At 55.6% G+C, this 14,232-nt stretch overlaps 6 protein-coding genes across 6 annotated transcripts; 1 reads left to right on the plus strand and 5 right to left on the minus strand.

Annotated features, from left to right (window-relative positions):
- Positions 1-715: 715 nt before the first annotated feature.
- LY79DRAFT_504511 (dopa 4,5-dioxygenase) lies at positions 716-1,519 on the minus strand (the record flags this gene model as incomplete). The annotated part of the gene is made up of 4 exons (XM_060553516.1): positions 716-977; positions 1,079-1,145; positions 1,206-1,280; positions 1,348-1,519. The coding sequence occupies 4 exons, from the start codon at positions 1,517-1,519 to the stop codon at positions 716-718; spliced, it is 576 nt and encodes a 191-aa protein (XP_060419950.1).
- Positions 1,520-2,437: 918 nt separating this feature from the next.
- LY79DRAFT_504803 (cytidine deaminase-like protein) lies at positions 2,438-3,267 on the minus strand (the record flags this gene model as incomplete). Its single annotated transcript, XM_060553544.1, has 2 exons — positions 2,438-2,841; positions 2,928-3,267. The coding sequence occupies 2 exons, from the start codon at positions 3,265-3,267 to the stop codon at positions 2,438-2,440; spliced, it is 744 nt and encodes a 247-aa protein (XP_060419951.1).
- A 706-nt stretch (positions 3,268-3,973) lies between these two features.
- Positions 3,974-5,912, minus strand: LY79DRAFT_504778 (CFEM domain-containing protein; the record flags this gene model as incomplete). Its single annotated transcript, XM_060553542.1, has 6 exons — positions 3,974-4,992; positions 5,052-5,123; positions 5,181-5,217; positions 5,279-5,463; positions 5,532-5,667; positions 5,739-5,912. 6 exons carry the CDS (start codon positions 5,910-5,912, stop codon positions 3,974-3,976), a joined length of 1,623 nt encoding a protein of 540 aa, XP_060419952.1.
- A 2,865-nt stretch (positions 5,913-8,777) lies between these two features.
- Positions 8,778-10,308, minus strand: LY79DRAFT_534861 (glutathione S-transferase domain-containing protein). The gene is made up of 3 exons (XM_060556472.1): positions 9,929-10,308; positions 9,274-9,713; positions 8,778-9,028 (listed from the first exon to the last, which is right to left on the minus strand). The coding sequence occupies exons 1-3, from the start codon at positions 9,978-9,980 to the stop codon at positions 8,810-8,812; spliced, it is 711 nt and encodes a 236-aa protein (XP_060419953.1). The 5' UTR covers positions 9,981-10,308; the 3' UTR covers positions 8,778-8,809.
- Positions 10,309-11,115: 807 nt separating this feature from the next.
- On the minus strand, positions 11,116-12,801 carry LY79DRAFT_504872 (acetolactate synthase; the record flags this gene model as incomplete). Its single annotated transcript, XM_060553552.1, has 1 exon — positions 11,116-12,801. One exon carries the CDS (start codon positions 12,799-12,801, stop codon positions 11,116-11,118), a length of 1,686 nt encoding a protein of 561 aa, XP_060419954.1.
- A 654-nt stretch (positions 12,802-13,455) lies between these two features.
- LY79DRAFT_505041 (alpha-acetolactate decarboxylase) lies at positions 13,456-14,181 on the plus strand (the record flags this gene model as incomplete). Its single annotated transcript, XM_060553570.1, has 1 exon — positions 13,456-14,181. The coding sequence occupies one exon, from the start codon at positions 13,456-13,458 to the stop codon at positions 14,179-14,181; it is 726 nt and encodes a 241-aa protein (XP_060419955.1).
- Between the last annotated feature and the right edge of the window lie 51 nt (positions 14,182-14,232).

A 14,232-nucleotide genomic window follows, 5' to 3' on the forward strand; every position in this document is an offset into this window, starting at 1 on the left:
GCTGCACGTCGCCTAAGATGACTATTATATTGGCCCGGTGACCTGCAAACATATTCTTGTGTGCTACTTGTCCCTGGAGCTGTGTTGGACTGAGGCAAACAGTCTAAAGCTATCATTACAAACCAGCAGACAACAAAGAAGCCGCTAGCAATTCCCCAATCGTTACTAGTATACCGGTCCGGCGTCCAAGGGTGTTGATTGAATCCGTCAGACCATAGCTATTCCCGGATGTATGCATGAAATCCCAAAGTAACTACCAGTTTGAAATCCTGCTTGGGGCAATATTAGGGAGGGGTTCTTCAGACACGTCACTCAAGAAGAGTCCAAACAATTATTTTGAAGGGGCAAAATTTTCACGCAGTGGTGGTGGTTTCTTCCTTGGAATCATCTCACTGGGATCTATGCTGCACAACAGTCTGTAGACTACAGCAACTGCGAATCTGGAAGTGGGTAGGTTTCGACATCCGATTAGGCTCGCTTTATACTTTGATACATTGCGAGACTTAATGGGGCCAAGTCACTACTTGTTCCCAGAACGGATGCAGACAAGAACCTGACTGATTTCCATTGATGCTGGGTTGCCACAGCTTTCGCTTCCTTATTTGGCTTGGAGCCTAGCCAGGCTTCTATTGCCTCGAACTCGGTTTGAAATCACCGTCCTTGGTACTCTTGACATCGATAGGCCTTGACGCAGTGTCTTGAGCAAATCAGATTGTCACAGATCCTTGGGCGCAGGAGCAGCTTCTGGATCGTTGGCCAGTAAAGCCTCAACTTCCGCGCCTTTCCGACGCCGCTCCTCCAAGGAAATTTCCTGTTTAGGGGACGTGGACCATCCCAGTCCCAGTTCCGGGTATTGAAGTGGAATGTCACCCTCAGCCGGCAGAACATCCAAGTAAATCGGCCACGGCGTACCCATCCAGGCGTTCCGGGTCTCGTGATCTCGTCGTTGGCTTGAAGTTAGAGGGTGGACGAGGACACTTGAACGTGTTAGAAAGATGCCCAAGGACATTTTAACCGTAATTGCTGAGCGAGATTGATCGTAAGGCTGCGTTAAGGAAGAGGCCCAAAACGAACTCACCTCAAGTTGCCTCGGTTCGACGCCAAGTAGAAGAACACGTCGGAGAATGAAGAGTCCGGCACCCAGACTATACAACCCAAGTCAATCCACTACGTCCAATCTTATCCTATAAGCTAACTTGACTCACTTTCATATGATCCTGCGGGGTGCGGTCCCATGGGATGCTCGTTAACCCTGAACAAGGGAACAGCAACGAAGGCGCCTAGTGAGAGAGTTCAGTGACTCGCAATGCCACGCCTCCTGTCTCGTGTATCATTCGTCCAACTTACCATCACGGCGCAGCTTCAAGACGGCATCACGGAGGGCGAGTGCGGCAGCAGTCTCCTTGGGCGACTGGAGTAGGAAATAAATGTGGAAGTGCCACTCCCGAGTCCTAGATTCGACGACTGTTTTCAGATCACTTTGCGGCGTTGGAGGCGTTGCATGTGTGACCATGGTCATTTTTTGGAGCAGGTCTGCGGTTCTTGGCCCAACTTTGAGGTAAAGGTTGAAGATTGAGAGGAGAAGTCGGGTGCGACGAGTCAGGATGCGGAGCAGCGGCTATCCAATCACGCCATCTTTGTGATTCTCACGTGCGGCGATCACGCTCGGCTAGTAGCAGTGCTCCCGATGACAGTGCAAGCTAGCCATTGGTGCCGGATGGGTTGTTTGATCAGGATTATGGGTCGGCCTCGAACTAAGCAATATATCCAAGAAGGAATCCCGCTAGAAGTTGCAAGTTCCAAGAACAATTAGGCAAGATTCGTGTCGAATGTTTACGTTGGGAAAGTTATGTTACAGTGCATTTCCCATATCGAACTCGGCTCAGCCTGGCCATCCTTGAACCACATGGAAACAATGCTTGAGACTGTTAACTACTTGGATTACGGTAGCTGACTATCGCCTCATTGGACTCTGCCATGAGAGCAGGGCCTCGAGTTTTAAAATAAGACGTAAGCGATCGTCAATTCGCGTTTCATTCTGCAGGTCTCTTCATTCCGGTCAGGGTGTGATTTCTGTTGATTGCCCGTTGGAAAAATTACTCGTGTATTCTACTCTAGTGTTTGTTGACTGACATATGATATCGCGAGATGCCTCCTATCGCGAGATACCTCCGTGCCTCTGGATCTCTGCCAGCCAAGCGTGAGTTCGCCGCACTAGTGCCAGAGCTCTAACATAGAAACCCAATTCACATACAGGTGGCTGGAGGCCAATGCTGACGACATATGAACGCTTTGGGTCCATGTATGAGACATCGGCAAGCTGCGATTATGGACGATGTCACCTGCCAGATATGTGGTCTTGCCTCAGTGGGATGGGGTTCGCTGCTGTACCACGGCCCAATCCCCCGAATAGAACATTCCGGTCAACTCTGACACCTCATGCAGGACTGCACACGCCTCGGTCCCGAACCCTGGAGCAGCCCTGGGGACACGGCGCATCAGGCACGTACTGCCAACCGAAGAATACGTCCGTCTCGTTTGTCAAGACCGGACCAATCAACCCCGTCTGACGGGGCAGGCCGGTCGACTCCTCAAAGATGTAGCTGGAGCTGACGTTAATCTGGCCCCACCCGTTCTCGATGAGGGCGTCGATGCTCGTGCCGTAGACGTACTCCTTGAAGCCGGCCCAGCGGATCGCCGACGCGCACATCGGGCAGCTCTCGGCGTTGGTGTAGAGCGTCAGGTCAGCGAAGGCGGCGAGGGCCTCGGCCGGCGTCATCTTGAACGGTCCCTGGGGGTCCACGAATATCGCGGAGCAGTTGTTGATGGCCACCATTTCGCCTTGCTTCACAGTCAGCACGCCTGGGTCAACGGATGAAGCAGACCCTGCTCTCGGTGAGGGAGCCGGGAGGGTTGGGACGGGTCACCATGAAACGTCGGGTTGCCCGAGACGCTGTTGTTGTTCGCGCCAGTGCAGATCAGTTCGCCCAAGCCCGCAGCTGTGTGGTTGACGACGACGGAGCCAAAGGCCGCGAACGGGCAGGGGTTGGGGAGCGCCAGGTTCGCCTGGCGCATCCAGTAGGCCCGCGTGGCGAGGCTGACGCCATCGTCCCCCTCGACCACCAGCCGCGGGGCGGTGATCGGGTCTTGCGAAGTCGCGGCGCTGCATTCGCTGACGCACCCGATTGTTGGGGAGACCTGGAGGAGGAAGAGGAGGCTGAGGGGCGCGGTGAGCAGCCTCGGAGACTGGAGGGAGAGGACGCGCATGTTTCACGGACGCGCTGCGAGTTCAAGATGCGACGCGGCTTTCGACCCAGATTCGTTCAAGCCAAGGCTCGGAGGAGGCTTTTTTGGGATTGGCGAAACACGCGACGGCGGAAGCGACAAACCTTAACGGTTCGGTGTTTGTGCGCGTATCCCTACAGGGGCTGTTTTATCGATGCTAAAGCCCGGCCGTTTGGGTTGTGTTTCCAAGATCGCTGGGTCATGAGCTTTTTCTAATCGATGGAATCGGGCCTCTCTTTTCCACACGGATGGGCGAGCAAACCAAGACCGCAGCTTTGGGAGGGGGGCGGGGGAATGTTCGAGTGAGGAGATAGGCGCGAACGCCATGCCCGATGTGTGTGACGCCCCGCATTTCCGCGTATCTTTGTTTATTCCGTTTCGACAGAAGAAAGATAACGAGCAAAGGTTGATGATAGGGAGTATGGTATACTTTGTTATCAGTGCCAGCTAGTGTCGTCGGTCATAAACGGGTATAACCCACACCGCCCTCGCCGGCTTGTTCCGGGCGGATACCGGCCCCGCCCCGGCCGGATGGATTATGGGCCCAACCGGACTACCTCCGGTTGGACGAGTTACCGATACAACAATAACAAGAACAACAACAACCATGCTAACACGTCTATTGGGTGAGCTTCAATTCAGAATCAAATGGATATTTGACGATTTATTCGGAAGATGCGCGATGCTGCTACATGTGTTCGCATTCCCGCCACCCGCAGAGAGGACAGTGCTCGACCTCCTCCACAATCACGCCCTTCTTCGCTTTCCTCTCCAGCATCTCAATGTCTATGTCATAATTCGTCTTCCCAACCCTGTCTTTGAGCGTCTCCTTCTCGATGCCGTAAGGGTTCGTGGACCTCCACGAGAGATCGAACGGCTGTATCGAGGGCTCCAGCACCTTGGGCGTCTCTGACCCCCGATAGGCATACATGTCTCGGTAGCGGAAGGGGACCGTCCGGCCATCTTTCGGTGGGACCGGTTGCCCGGCCGATCTGGTGATGTGATCGCGGACGTAGTTATCGCTGAACTGAAGTGGGCTGTGGACTCGCCCGAACTTCTGACAATGCCCCATCTTCTTCAAGTTCTCGCTGCCGCTCGAGGACGAAAAGCTGCCCTTATTCGACGACTTTTGGTTTGTCGATTTGCTGAAGAGGGTGAATCCCAGGAACACCTTCTCGATCAGGTTGCGAATCATGGGCGCGCACGCGCAGACAATTACCACGCCGAGCTCGACCGTCGTCCACCACACCACGGGGGCGTAATCCCACGTCGGGTCGATGGAGTTGCCGAAAACGGAGAGGACTTGCAGCCGGATGATTGTGGAGATGAAGCCTATCGAGCCGAGAAGGAAGACAATCGCGACAGAAATCTTCTTGTTGAGGTTCATCTGCAGCCCTGGGAGCATCGCTATGGGCAGCGCAAGGATGATCAGGTCCTGGATGATGGCCAAGGCAGAATTGGCGTATGCCAGTTGGTTGACATCGAGACAGCCGCCCGTGTGAATGTTCCTGTTCCAGAACTTCTCAATGGGGTGGCAGGAAAACACCGTAAGAAACCCGATGACGACCTGTCCGACGAGGAGAAACCCAATCAGTGAGTAGGCGGCAATGCGGAACATTTTTACGACGAAGATCTTCAAGTAGAAGATGACCAGGGAGAGTTTCGCCAAGAGTAAGACAATGACATATACAATTTCGGCAGCGTATACTTTTGTATCTGGGTCAGCTGTCTCCACGGGTAGAAAGATTGTTGCATGGCTCACTCACGGAGTCGTAATATGTCGGACAGGTCGCCCGGCTCAAGGTCGTAAATATGCGTCCCAAATCCTTGTTTTACCACTGCGGCCTGTCAGCTGCATTCTCGTACCAACAATGCCCGGATACCATGGAACATACTCAGTATTATAAAGGTCACGGGGGCAATACAGAGAGCCTGTAGAATGTGTTAGCTCGCAGGTGCCATACTCATATCTAAATGGGTTTTGTGTGCTCACCAAGGCGGAGATTATCAGGGCATCATCCAGACTCCATGTCTTCGCCATGTTCTTTGCAACAAGCCGCAAGCCAACAGCAACGGATGCAGTTGCGAACACCGTAATGAGGATCGCGAGAACCTTTGTCGTCTGGGATTCGTGTGGGAGGTTGCACTGTTTGGCCTGGAGCTTCGCGAGGTCTGCCACTGTGGTCAGCGTTCCCTTCCGTCTCTGGGGCATCAGGCGCGCCAGCGTCCGGTTCTAGGTCACCCACCTAGAGAATCTTGCATTGTGCAGTTGTCCAACAGGCAAGGGACAACCAGTTGGCCCAGATCGGTACTTTCGCAGGAGCATGTCGTGTTGGTAAGGTCGCATCCGACCCCCTGGATACCCTGAACGAGGCAGTTCAACTGAGTGTGGAATGGTGTTAGCCAAAGTGGACTAGTCTATGCCCCCGACCGCTGCTCTATCTACCACTCACTCCACACGTTGATATGTTGCTGAGGTCAGGCAACTGCTGTCTCGCGAGCAGCTGCACGTTTTGTTCGGCGTAAATTTCTCGATGATCGTCCCCGGCGACGCCGGCTATCGAGAAAGCAAAACACACGATCCATAGCAGGCCAACTGAGGCCGCCGCCGATATTAGTGACCTCATATCGAAGTAGCAAAGTAGTGATCCGTTGCCGCCGCTGGCGCGCGTAACTCCATGCAGGTTGGACGTTGGCAGATCTGCGGGTCGAAGCGACGCTATCGACGTCAGCAGGGCAAGGCGCCAGCCAGCTCGCCACACGCTGGGGGCGGGCACGTTACCAATTCCCCGGGTATCAGGTTTAGAAAACAGCAAAATGGGTTTTCCCCGTCTTGGCTGAGCTTTTCATGGGATGCAGTCGGCTGGAGATACAAGCAGTCCGGGTCGATGCGGGGGGTGGGAAGAAACGATGTTATCAACGCCTCCCCATCTCCTCCCCAAGGGTACCGTTCGCAGCTGGACAGGTTCGCCCATTGAAGCTTGGGATTTCAAGGATGACTAGTCTCTGCTTCAGACGGTACGGCTTGGACAGCTGCGGAAAACAACGCGAATGGGCCTCTGTGGCGGACCAAGCGTACCAAGCTTTCCGCCCCCCTTACGTTGCGGCTCCGCACCAATGGCTAAGGCGTTGCATGGTCTTGTGTGTGCTGGGACGAAAGCTCCGAGGAGGATAAGGTGTGCGTCTGGCTTTCTGTGCCAGGAATTTCATTGGACCTGCGTCTGTGTGTATGTATCTGGCTTGAAGTATCTAGTATGTGCCCTATGTATTGTCGGTCGACAAGCGGCCGAGTTGCATGATAGCCCCCTCCTTTCCAGTCGTCCTCTCGCCCAGCAATATGCCATACGCCGGGCTGCAAAGCCCGTGTCCTCATGGCATCGGGTTGTAGTTTACTAGTGCAAGGCAGTCTAGAGTTGCGCCCGTCCCAGCTCCTCCGCAGCGCCATCCCTGCTTTCTATCCGGCTGGGATGTAGGTACATGTACAGCCTGATGTTGTACGCTTGGCGTGTTTCGGTGGACAGCTTCGAGAAGGATGCCAAGCCTCTCACGTCCATTGTCTATCTATTCCCCCATCAAACCAACCACTCATAGTTGATACTGGAGAAAGGCTCCGAGGCCAATGCCTGGAAGCAGAGGGGGGTCAATGCTTGGTCTGGTTTGCAGCTGTTCCCGCTGTGGCCAAGTAGAAACTCTTTTTAGACTTCGATGTATTCCTGCGACCCCCCTCTTCCAACAGAAACGAAACCTGTCACACAATCCGACGCTGGTCGTCCTCAACAGCATCTGGAGATAAATTGCCCTTTGCTCGATATTCGGTGTGTGTGTGTGGGGGGCCGCCGCCGGGGCTGTCGAGGAACCCTCTTCCGCTTGGTCAGATTCTTGGGGAGGGGTCGGGTCCGAATCGTGTCTTTTCATTTAGGCTGTGATATCCCGCCGCCCACTCCTGCTCATCCGCCGCTGAACTCTAGACGGTCCCATATTCTATTTCAATAGCCCCTCATTAACATCCTTATCTACTTTAATCCATATAGAAACTCTACCGAATGAATTACTGTCCCGTAGAATCTAACAGGGCAGAGGTCAGGGTTCGGGTTAATATTATAGTCTGGAATATGATATCGTTGTAAGATGGACGTGCTGGGAGTGATGGCGGATTTCCAGGAGAAGGCGGCGGCGTATATTCGCTTTTTCTTTTTCGTCCATACTCTCCCTCCTCCCGCGAACGAAGCTGCAGTGTCGTGGGCGCGTTTGGCCTTGACCTCCAATCGGTTTCCGCTCGCTGTGAGCTTGATCCTGGGAAAAACTATCTGGGGGGCCCCAAGCTCCGTCTTGAACTAGGAAATTCCTCCTACCCTTTTCTGGGAACGAGAAAGTCAAACCAGCGGGACATGGTCTCGGCCATTAGCGCATGCAGATTCCCTCCAGAGCGGCGTCAAGCGTACGCGCAGTCTTGACGGATACCGCGTCAGACACCGAGTCGGTGCTGCCTCTCGGAGGCGATTCTGGTCGAACGACGGAGCTGTGTGCCAAGTGATACTTCGGACTTGTCTTCTTGTGACGAGGGCAACCGTGGAAAGCTCCTATAGCCTGAAATGGTTTTAGACTTTCTACCAAACCAGCTGGCTCTTGCATTAGCCATGTGAATATCAAACATCGGCAGTTAACCCACCACGATTAGGTTTTCTGCCTCCTGTGCAGTTCGGTATTCTAGTAATTGGCCTTCTGGTCATGATGGGATTGTAGTTTCACTATCTAGCTTCGCTTACACCAGATGATGAGGTGTTGCCTACTGCGAAAGGCTGGCGAAGGAGGGGGGGGAGTGGGTAAATAGCAAAACAAGCTGATCAACGGCTCCCGGGTTGACCAGGGCGTTGGAGACAATCCCGTATAGTGCTTGAAGCATTGTCCTGCTCGTACGGTGATCATTTGTCGCTGAAACTATGTGTCTGCTAAGGCCAATAGCCTGCACGGGCAGACCGTCAGAAAGCACATGTAGTTTTAACTGGTTTCAAAGGCGCGATCTGAAAAAATGGCACAGTATCAAATAAGTCCTCGCTGAAAAAGAAATCCGAAAGCCTGCTGGCGTGGCTTTCACTTGTTGATTACACGGTCTATCGACAACTGAGATACGCAGCCAAGGCTGGACACAAAATGGAAGGTCTCTGGATAGAAACACAGTAGCATGTATTTTGATAACTGAACCTGCCGGAATAGGTCTTTCGGAAGACGCTTCCCAAAACCAGCCAAAAGAACAGTCTTTCACAATGACACGCCTCGCGATAAACGCTCGATCCATCGGCTTTTTCCTGTCAGCAGACCTTCATCCCGAAGTGGGAATGACCAACTCAAAAAGTGAGGCGGCACCCAAAGGGAACAAAGTATTTTCTGATGCTAACTAGACTGAACCGCTATACTTCCGGAAAGCCCTGCGACAGGACGCTATTTCGTAATGACTTTATGGGAGGGGGACGAGGGGGTTACGAGGTGACGTAGGGGGGGGGGGGGGGGGCCGAGGTTCCTCTTTTCAAACTTTCGCAGCCTTCATGTTGGCCAGTCTTTGCTTCGTAAGCTCGACGACCTTCTCCTCGTCGTAGATTCCATTGACGCTGGGCGTGTTGTTCACTGCCTGAGCCCACTTGTAGAAGTTGGGGGCCTTCTGCTCCAGGGAACTGAGGACGCTCTCCGGGATGAGGCCGTGCTTTGCGAAGCTGACGAGCCTTAGGGTAAAGGAGCCGGTGAGAACCTAGCACGCGTACTTTTTCTCAGCATGTGTCCGTTTCCCTTTGGTAATTCCACGCAAGGTCGCCCCAATGGGCAGCGCGCCACTAGTAGGATCTCCTTCTCTCCCCCCTTCTCTATCTCTCACTCACTCACTCTCTCTCACTCACTCTCTCTCACTCACTCTCTCTCTCTCTCACTCTCTCTCACTCTCACTCTCACTCTCACTCTCTCTCACACACACACACTCTCTCTCTCTCACTCACTCACCTCGGCCAAGGTGACCTTATCGCTTCCGCCAAAGTAGGGCGCGGCGTCCTTCAGGAGCGGCTCGATCTCCTTCGCGATGACGTCGACGTAGTTCGCAGCGAACTCCTGAACCTCGGCGTCGGAACCGGCAAGCTGCATCTTGAGCAGCAGCGAGTTGGCCTTGCTGAAGAAGGTGTCGACGAAGAAGTTGACGCGCGCCCGGCGGAGGGCGGCGTCCTTGGAGCCCGCGGCGGGGAGGAGGTGCGAGGGGTGCGCGTCGGCGAGGAACTGGCTGACGATGGCGGACTCGGTCACGATCTCGCCGTCGTACGAGAGCGACGGGACCAGGCCGCGCGGGTTGATCTTGAGGTACTCCTGCGTGCGGGGCACCGAGAGGTCGACGATCTCCTCCTCGAAGGGGAGGCCGAGCTCGGCGAGGGCGATGTGTACACGTTGAGCCCCTGGGATGGCGGTCGTGTTAGAACGCGGAGCGGATGGTCTTGGGATAGCATTCTATCGCCGTGCTCCGGTGCTCCTCCGCACATGACCGGAGTGCTCTACGGAGAGGAGGGTGTGAAGGGGGTCGGGAATGGGGGGGGGTGGGGGTGGGGGCTTTGTAAAACATAGACGGGGACGGGCCCAATGATGAGTTTATGCTGTCCTAGGATTCACTTACAAGGGCACCTGTGGTTAGTGTACAGCTTGATCCTGGGGGCGGCGGTGGACATGGCGGTGGATGGCAATGTAGGCGATATGTGTCTCTGGTCTGTCTAGCTGCGAGGCGGGGTTCGTGAATGTTTTGAAACTTGAGGGCTTGGCCGGTTCTCTCTCTCCCTGGTTACATATAAAGACTAGCTGGCAGGTTGAGAGGGGCCCAATATTTGAGTGAATTGCGACAGACGGAACGGAACAGATGGAGCGTCCGATAGCTGATTACCGATTCCCAGCAATGGGTCTCAAGTTGCATCATTAGACAGCCAATGTCGTGATGCATTGGCCGTCACCTCACTTCGTCATGAGATGAATCTGCATTGACGGGAGCTAGCTAGACATGACCAATCACGGCTTATAAATCACCTCAAGGTGCTGGCATTAGCACAAAGCCGAAACAGATGGCCGCTTCTGGAGCTCTGGTCACCAACTGGCCATCTGCTTGTACGTACCGCTGCAATGGCTCTGTCCGGCCGGCGGGTTCGTCGGTTCTGGCCGGGCTGCGGTGCGTGCCCAGGTCTTGAGGTGGGTGAAGGGGGGGGGGGGGGGGGGCAGGTTGACAGGAACCCTCGGAGTTTACCACATATCTCCTTGAGTCCTTGGGAGACTTGTAGAGCTGAATGGATCTATTCTGCTCAAAGCGACGGTCATTGTGCCTTGCCGTTCTTGACCCCTGCGACAGAAACAAAACAGCCTTTAGGGAGGGTAGGAGGGATGAGGGCGCCAGGCAAGCCAAGTTGTCTGTTTGGCTAAGTAACAACCAACACTCGCATTTTGACTTTGCAGGCCTGACGATGTGGTAAAACCTCCGGTGTCTTCGATAAGACGCGTCAGACCCGGCACTCTGGCTTCAAGTAGATTACACCAATCCGGGGGTGGCGGCCGTCTAAAGGAATAAAGAGGGTGAAGACTCGGGTCAAATTCCAATTCCGTTTGCCGTGCCCTTTCGGGGACATAGTAAAGCAAGGTTTTCCGAGCTCCCGTCGAGGCTTATCGCGTCTTTCAGGCGCAAAGGGAAAGGAGGGGGGTTCAAGAAAAAGAAAAAGAAAAAAGGTAAGGGTTGCTTGATATACGATGGACAGACAGACGGAACGGCCAGCTGACCGCAACTGCGCATTGTATAGTATTTCTCTATCCATTCCCCTTGAAACTCTAACTAATGTTGTCCTGGATGACGTTCTTCATGAGCTCGGAGTTATGCGAGTAGTCAATCTCAATATCGACCACGCACACCCCCTGGTGGCTCAGCGCCTCCTTCATGACAGCCTCCAGTTCCGACGAACGGCTGACGCGCAAGCCTTTGGCGCCAAACGCCTCGGCGTACTTGACGAAATCGACCCCTCCCAGGTCGACGCCTGAACTGCGTCCGTACTTGTCCACCTCCTGAAACTCCACCATGTTATACTTTCCGTCGTTCCAGATGAAGTGCGTGATGTTGCACCCGTGCCGCACGGCAGTCACCAGCTCCTGTCCGCTGTAGAGGAAACCGCCGTCGCCGCTGATGCTGATGACTTTCCGCGAGCACGGCGGATCTTGGGCCATTGATGCGCCGATGGCCCAGGGCAGGGCGACGCCGAGGGTCTGCTGGACGTTGGAGACGAGGAAGGACTTGGGGCTGTAGGCGAAGTAGAAGCGGGAGAGCCAGATGTACATGCTGCCTACGTCAGACGCAACGGTTGGCGACGGGGGCAGCATGCCCTGCATCAGCTTGATGAAGTAGAGAGGGTGAACCGGGCCGTCGCCCGTTCGGCCAAGGGCCTCAGGGCTCTGCTCCCAGGCGTGGAATTCGGTAAAGATGGCCTTTGCCAGCTCGGACTCTTGTGGCCGGGAAACGTTTGCGAGCATGTCGCTGAGGGCCTTGACATTGGCGGCAATGGAGCCCACGAGCTCGAGCTTGGGGTTGTAGAAGGTGCCGTAGTCGGCGGGGATCCAGTCGAGGTGGAGGATCTCGAGGCTTTGGTTCTTATGCCAAGCATCGGCGTCGTACTCCGACTGGTCGTAGCCCGCGACGATGACGAGATCAGCCTGGGCAAGGAGCTTGTCGCCCGGCTGGTTGCGGAAGAGACCGATGCGGCCGAAGAAGAGATGGGCCAGCTCTCGGCTGATAGAACCGGCCGCCTGGAAGGTCTCGACAACGGGAATCGGGTGCTTCCGCAGGAATCCATGGACGGCCTGGACGGCCTCTGGGGTGGCTGCCCTGGTGCCGAGGAACAGCACGGGAAACTTTGCGTTTTGGATCATGGACGCGGCGCGGCTCAGGGAAGCGGACGGAGACGTGCCGTACTGGGGCGGGATGAAGGCGTTCGGCGGCAACGCAGGGATGGAGGTCTTGGTGCCGACCGTCATGATGTCGGTTGGCAGGCTCACGACGGTGGCGCCTTGGGGGTGGGCGGCAGCGGTCCTGAAGGCGTCGAGCATGATTTCCGAGATCTGGTCGGGATGCACGGCGCCGGTGGCTTTCTTGGTGACGGGCTCGAGCAGCGCAACGCCGCGCAGACTCTGGTGCGTCTTCTTGGCGGCCTGGATGCGCTTGACGTCGCCGACGAGGGCGACGACGGGGGCTCCCTCGTCGTTGGCGGTCACGAGACCGGTAACCAGGTTGCTGGTGCCGGGGCCGGAGGTGGCTATGCAGACGCCGGGTCTGCCTGTGATCCTGCCGATGGCGCCGGCGATGAAGGCGGCGTTCTGCTCATGGCGGCAGACGACGAGCTTGATCTCGGGACGGTCGGTGAGGGCGTTGAAGACGGAGTCGATCTTGGCACCCGGGACGCCGAAGATGTGGGTGACGCCGGCGTTGACGAGGGAGTCGATAACGACGTCGACTGTTTCTGTCGACATTTTTCGGCGATGCAGTAGGCTATTAGAGGTTTCTTAGCGGGACGAGAGCCCGGCTGGGTCAATCAAGTGTTTGGGAAAAGGGTGGCATTTAACAATCAAGCGCTCTGATGATGGAATGAATGTTGGGGGAAGTAGGCCGTTTTCGTCAAACACAAAAGGACTCTGGCGAAAAACGTTGATAAGCACGCATGCAGCAGGATTTAATATCTCTCAATGACGGCACGACGGCACGATGACAGAGAGGAACAGGCAGAGAGGGAGAGGGGGAGAGAGTGTGTCTATGTGTATGTGTGTGTATGTGTATGTGTATGTGAGGCGGTGATGCTGACGATGCCGACGATGCCATGCCGTGCGACTGACGTCAGCGCCCAACAGCCCAAAGTCGTCGTGTGGGACCAGGAAGGCGTATCTGTTGATGGCTCAACAAATCAGGAACCAGAGACAGACAAGAAGGCAGTTCCCAAGGTGCGAGGGTTAGGGTTAGTCTACCTACCGTAGTCGAGTCGGTATATCCCTTTCAGACGGAAAGTCTAATTACCTAAACTCTATTTGCTCAATTACTAAACCTTGGGCTCTCTCATCTTTACCTCGTCTCTCTCTCTCTCTCTCTCTCTCTCTCGACTTCGCTCATCCATCCTTCATCCCAACAAAAGCATGGCCGTCAACGAGGTCTTCCAGTACTCCATCATCTCGGCCCTCATGGACGGCGTCGCCTCCGAGGGCCTGCCGATCTCGGAGCTCGTCTCCCACGGGGACCACGGCCTCGGCACGTTCCGCTACATGCGCGGCGAGATGGTCATGCTCGACGGCAAGCTCTACCAGATGAAGTCGGACAACACCGTGACCCCCGTCGACACGAGCCCTGCCTCGGACGCCGTCGCCCCCTTCGCCATGGTCACCCGCTTCCGCCCGACCGTCACCTTCAAGGCCGCCTTCGCCGACAAGAAGGCCCTCTTCGCCCACCTGTCCAGCCGCTTCCCCGACTCGCGCAACTTCTTCCTGGCCATCCGCATCGAGGGCGTCTTCAAGGGCATCACGGTGCGCACCGCCGCCGGCCAGACCAGGCCGGGCGAGGGCCTGATGGAGGTCGGCAGGAACCAGGTCTCGCATACCTTCGAGGAGCCGGTGCGCGGTTATGTCATCGGCTTCCGTTCCCCCGAGTACACCATGGGCATCAGCGTCGCCGGCGACCACCTGCACTTCATCACCGAGGACCGGACCCAGGGCGGCCACATCCTGTCCCTCGGGACGGACGGCGACGTCGAGATCAGCGCGGCGCAGATGTCAAAGTGGCACGTGGAGCTGCCGACGAACGACCCGGATTTCTCCAAGGCCAAGCTAGAGGGGGACAAGGAGGGCATCGCCGCGGTTGAGGGTTAGACGGGGTAGGGCTAGGCTGCCGAAATCCATTCTCTTCACCTACCTATTTTC

This window comes from Colletotrichum navitas, assembly GCF_030913465.1.
Source record: "Colletotrichum navitas strain CBS 125086 chromosome Unknown LY79scaffold_2, whole genome shotgun sequence".
In the NCBI taxonomy this organism is placed as follows: Eukaryota; Fungi; Ascomycota; class Sordariomycetes; order Glomerellales; family Glomerellaceae; genus Colletotrichum; species Colletotrichum navitas.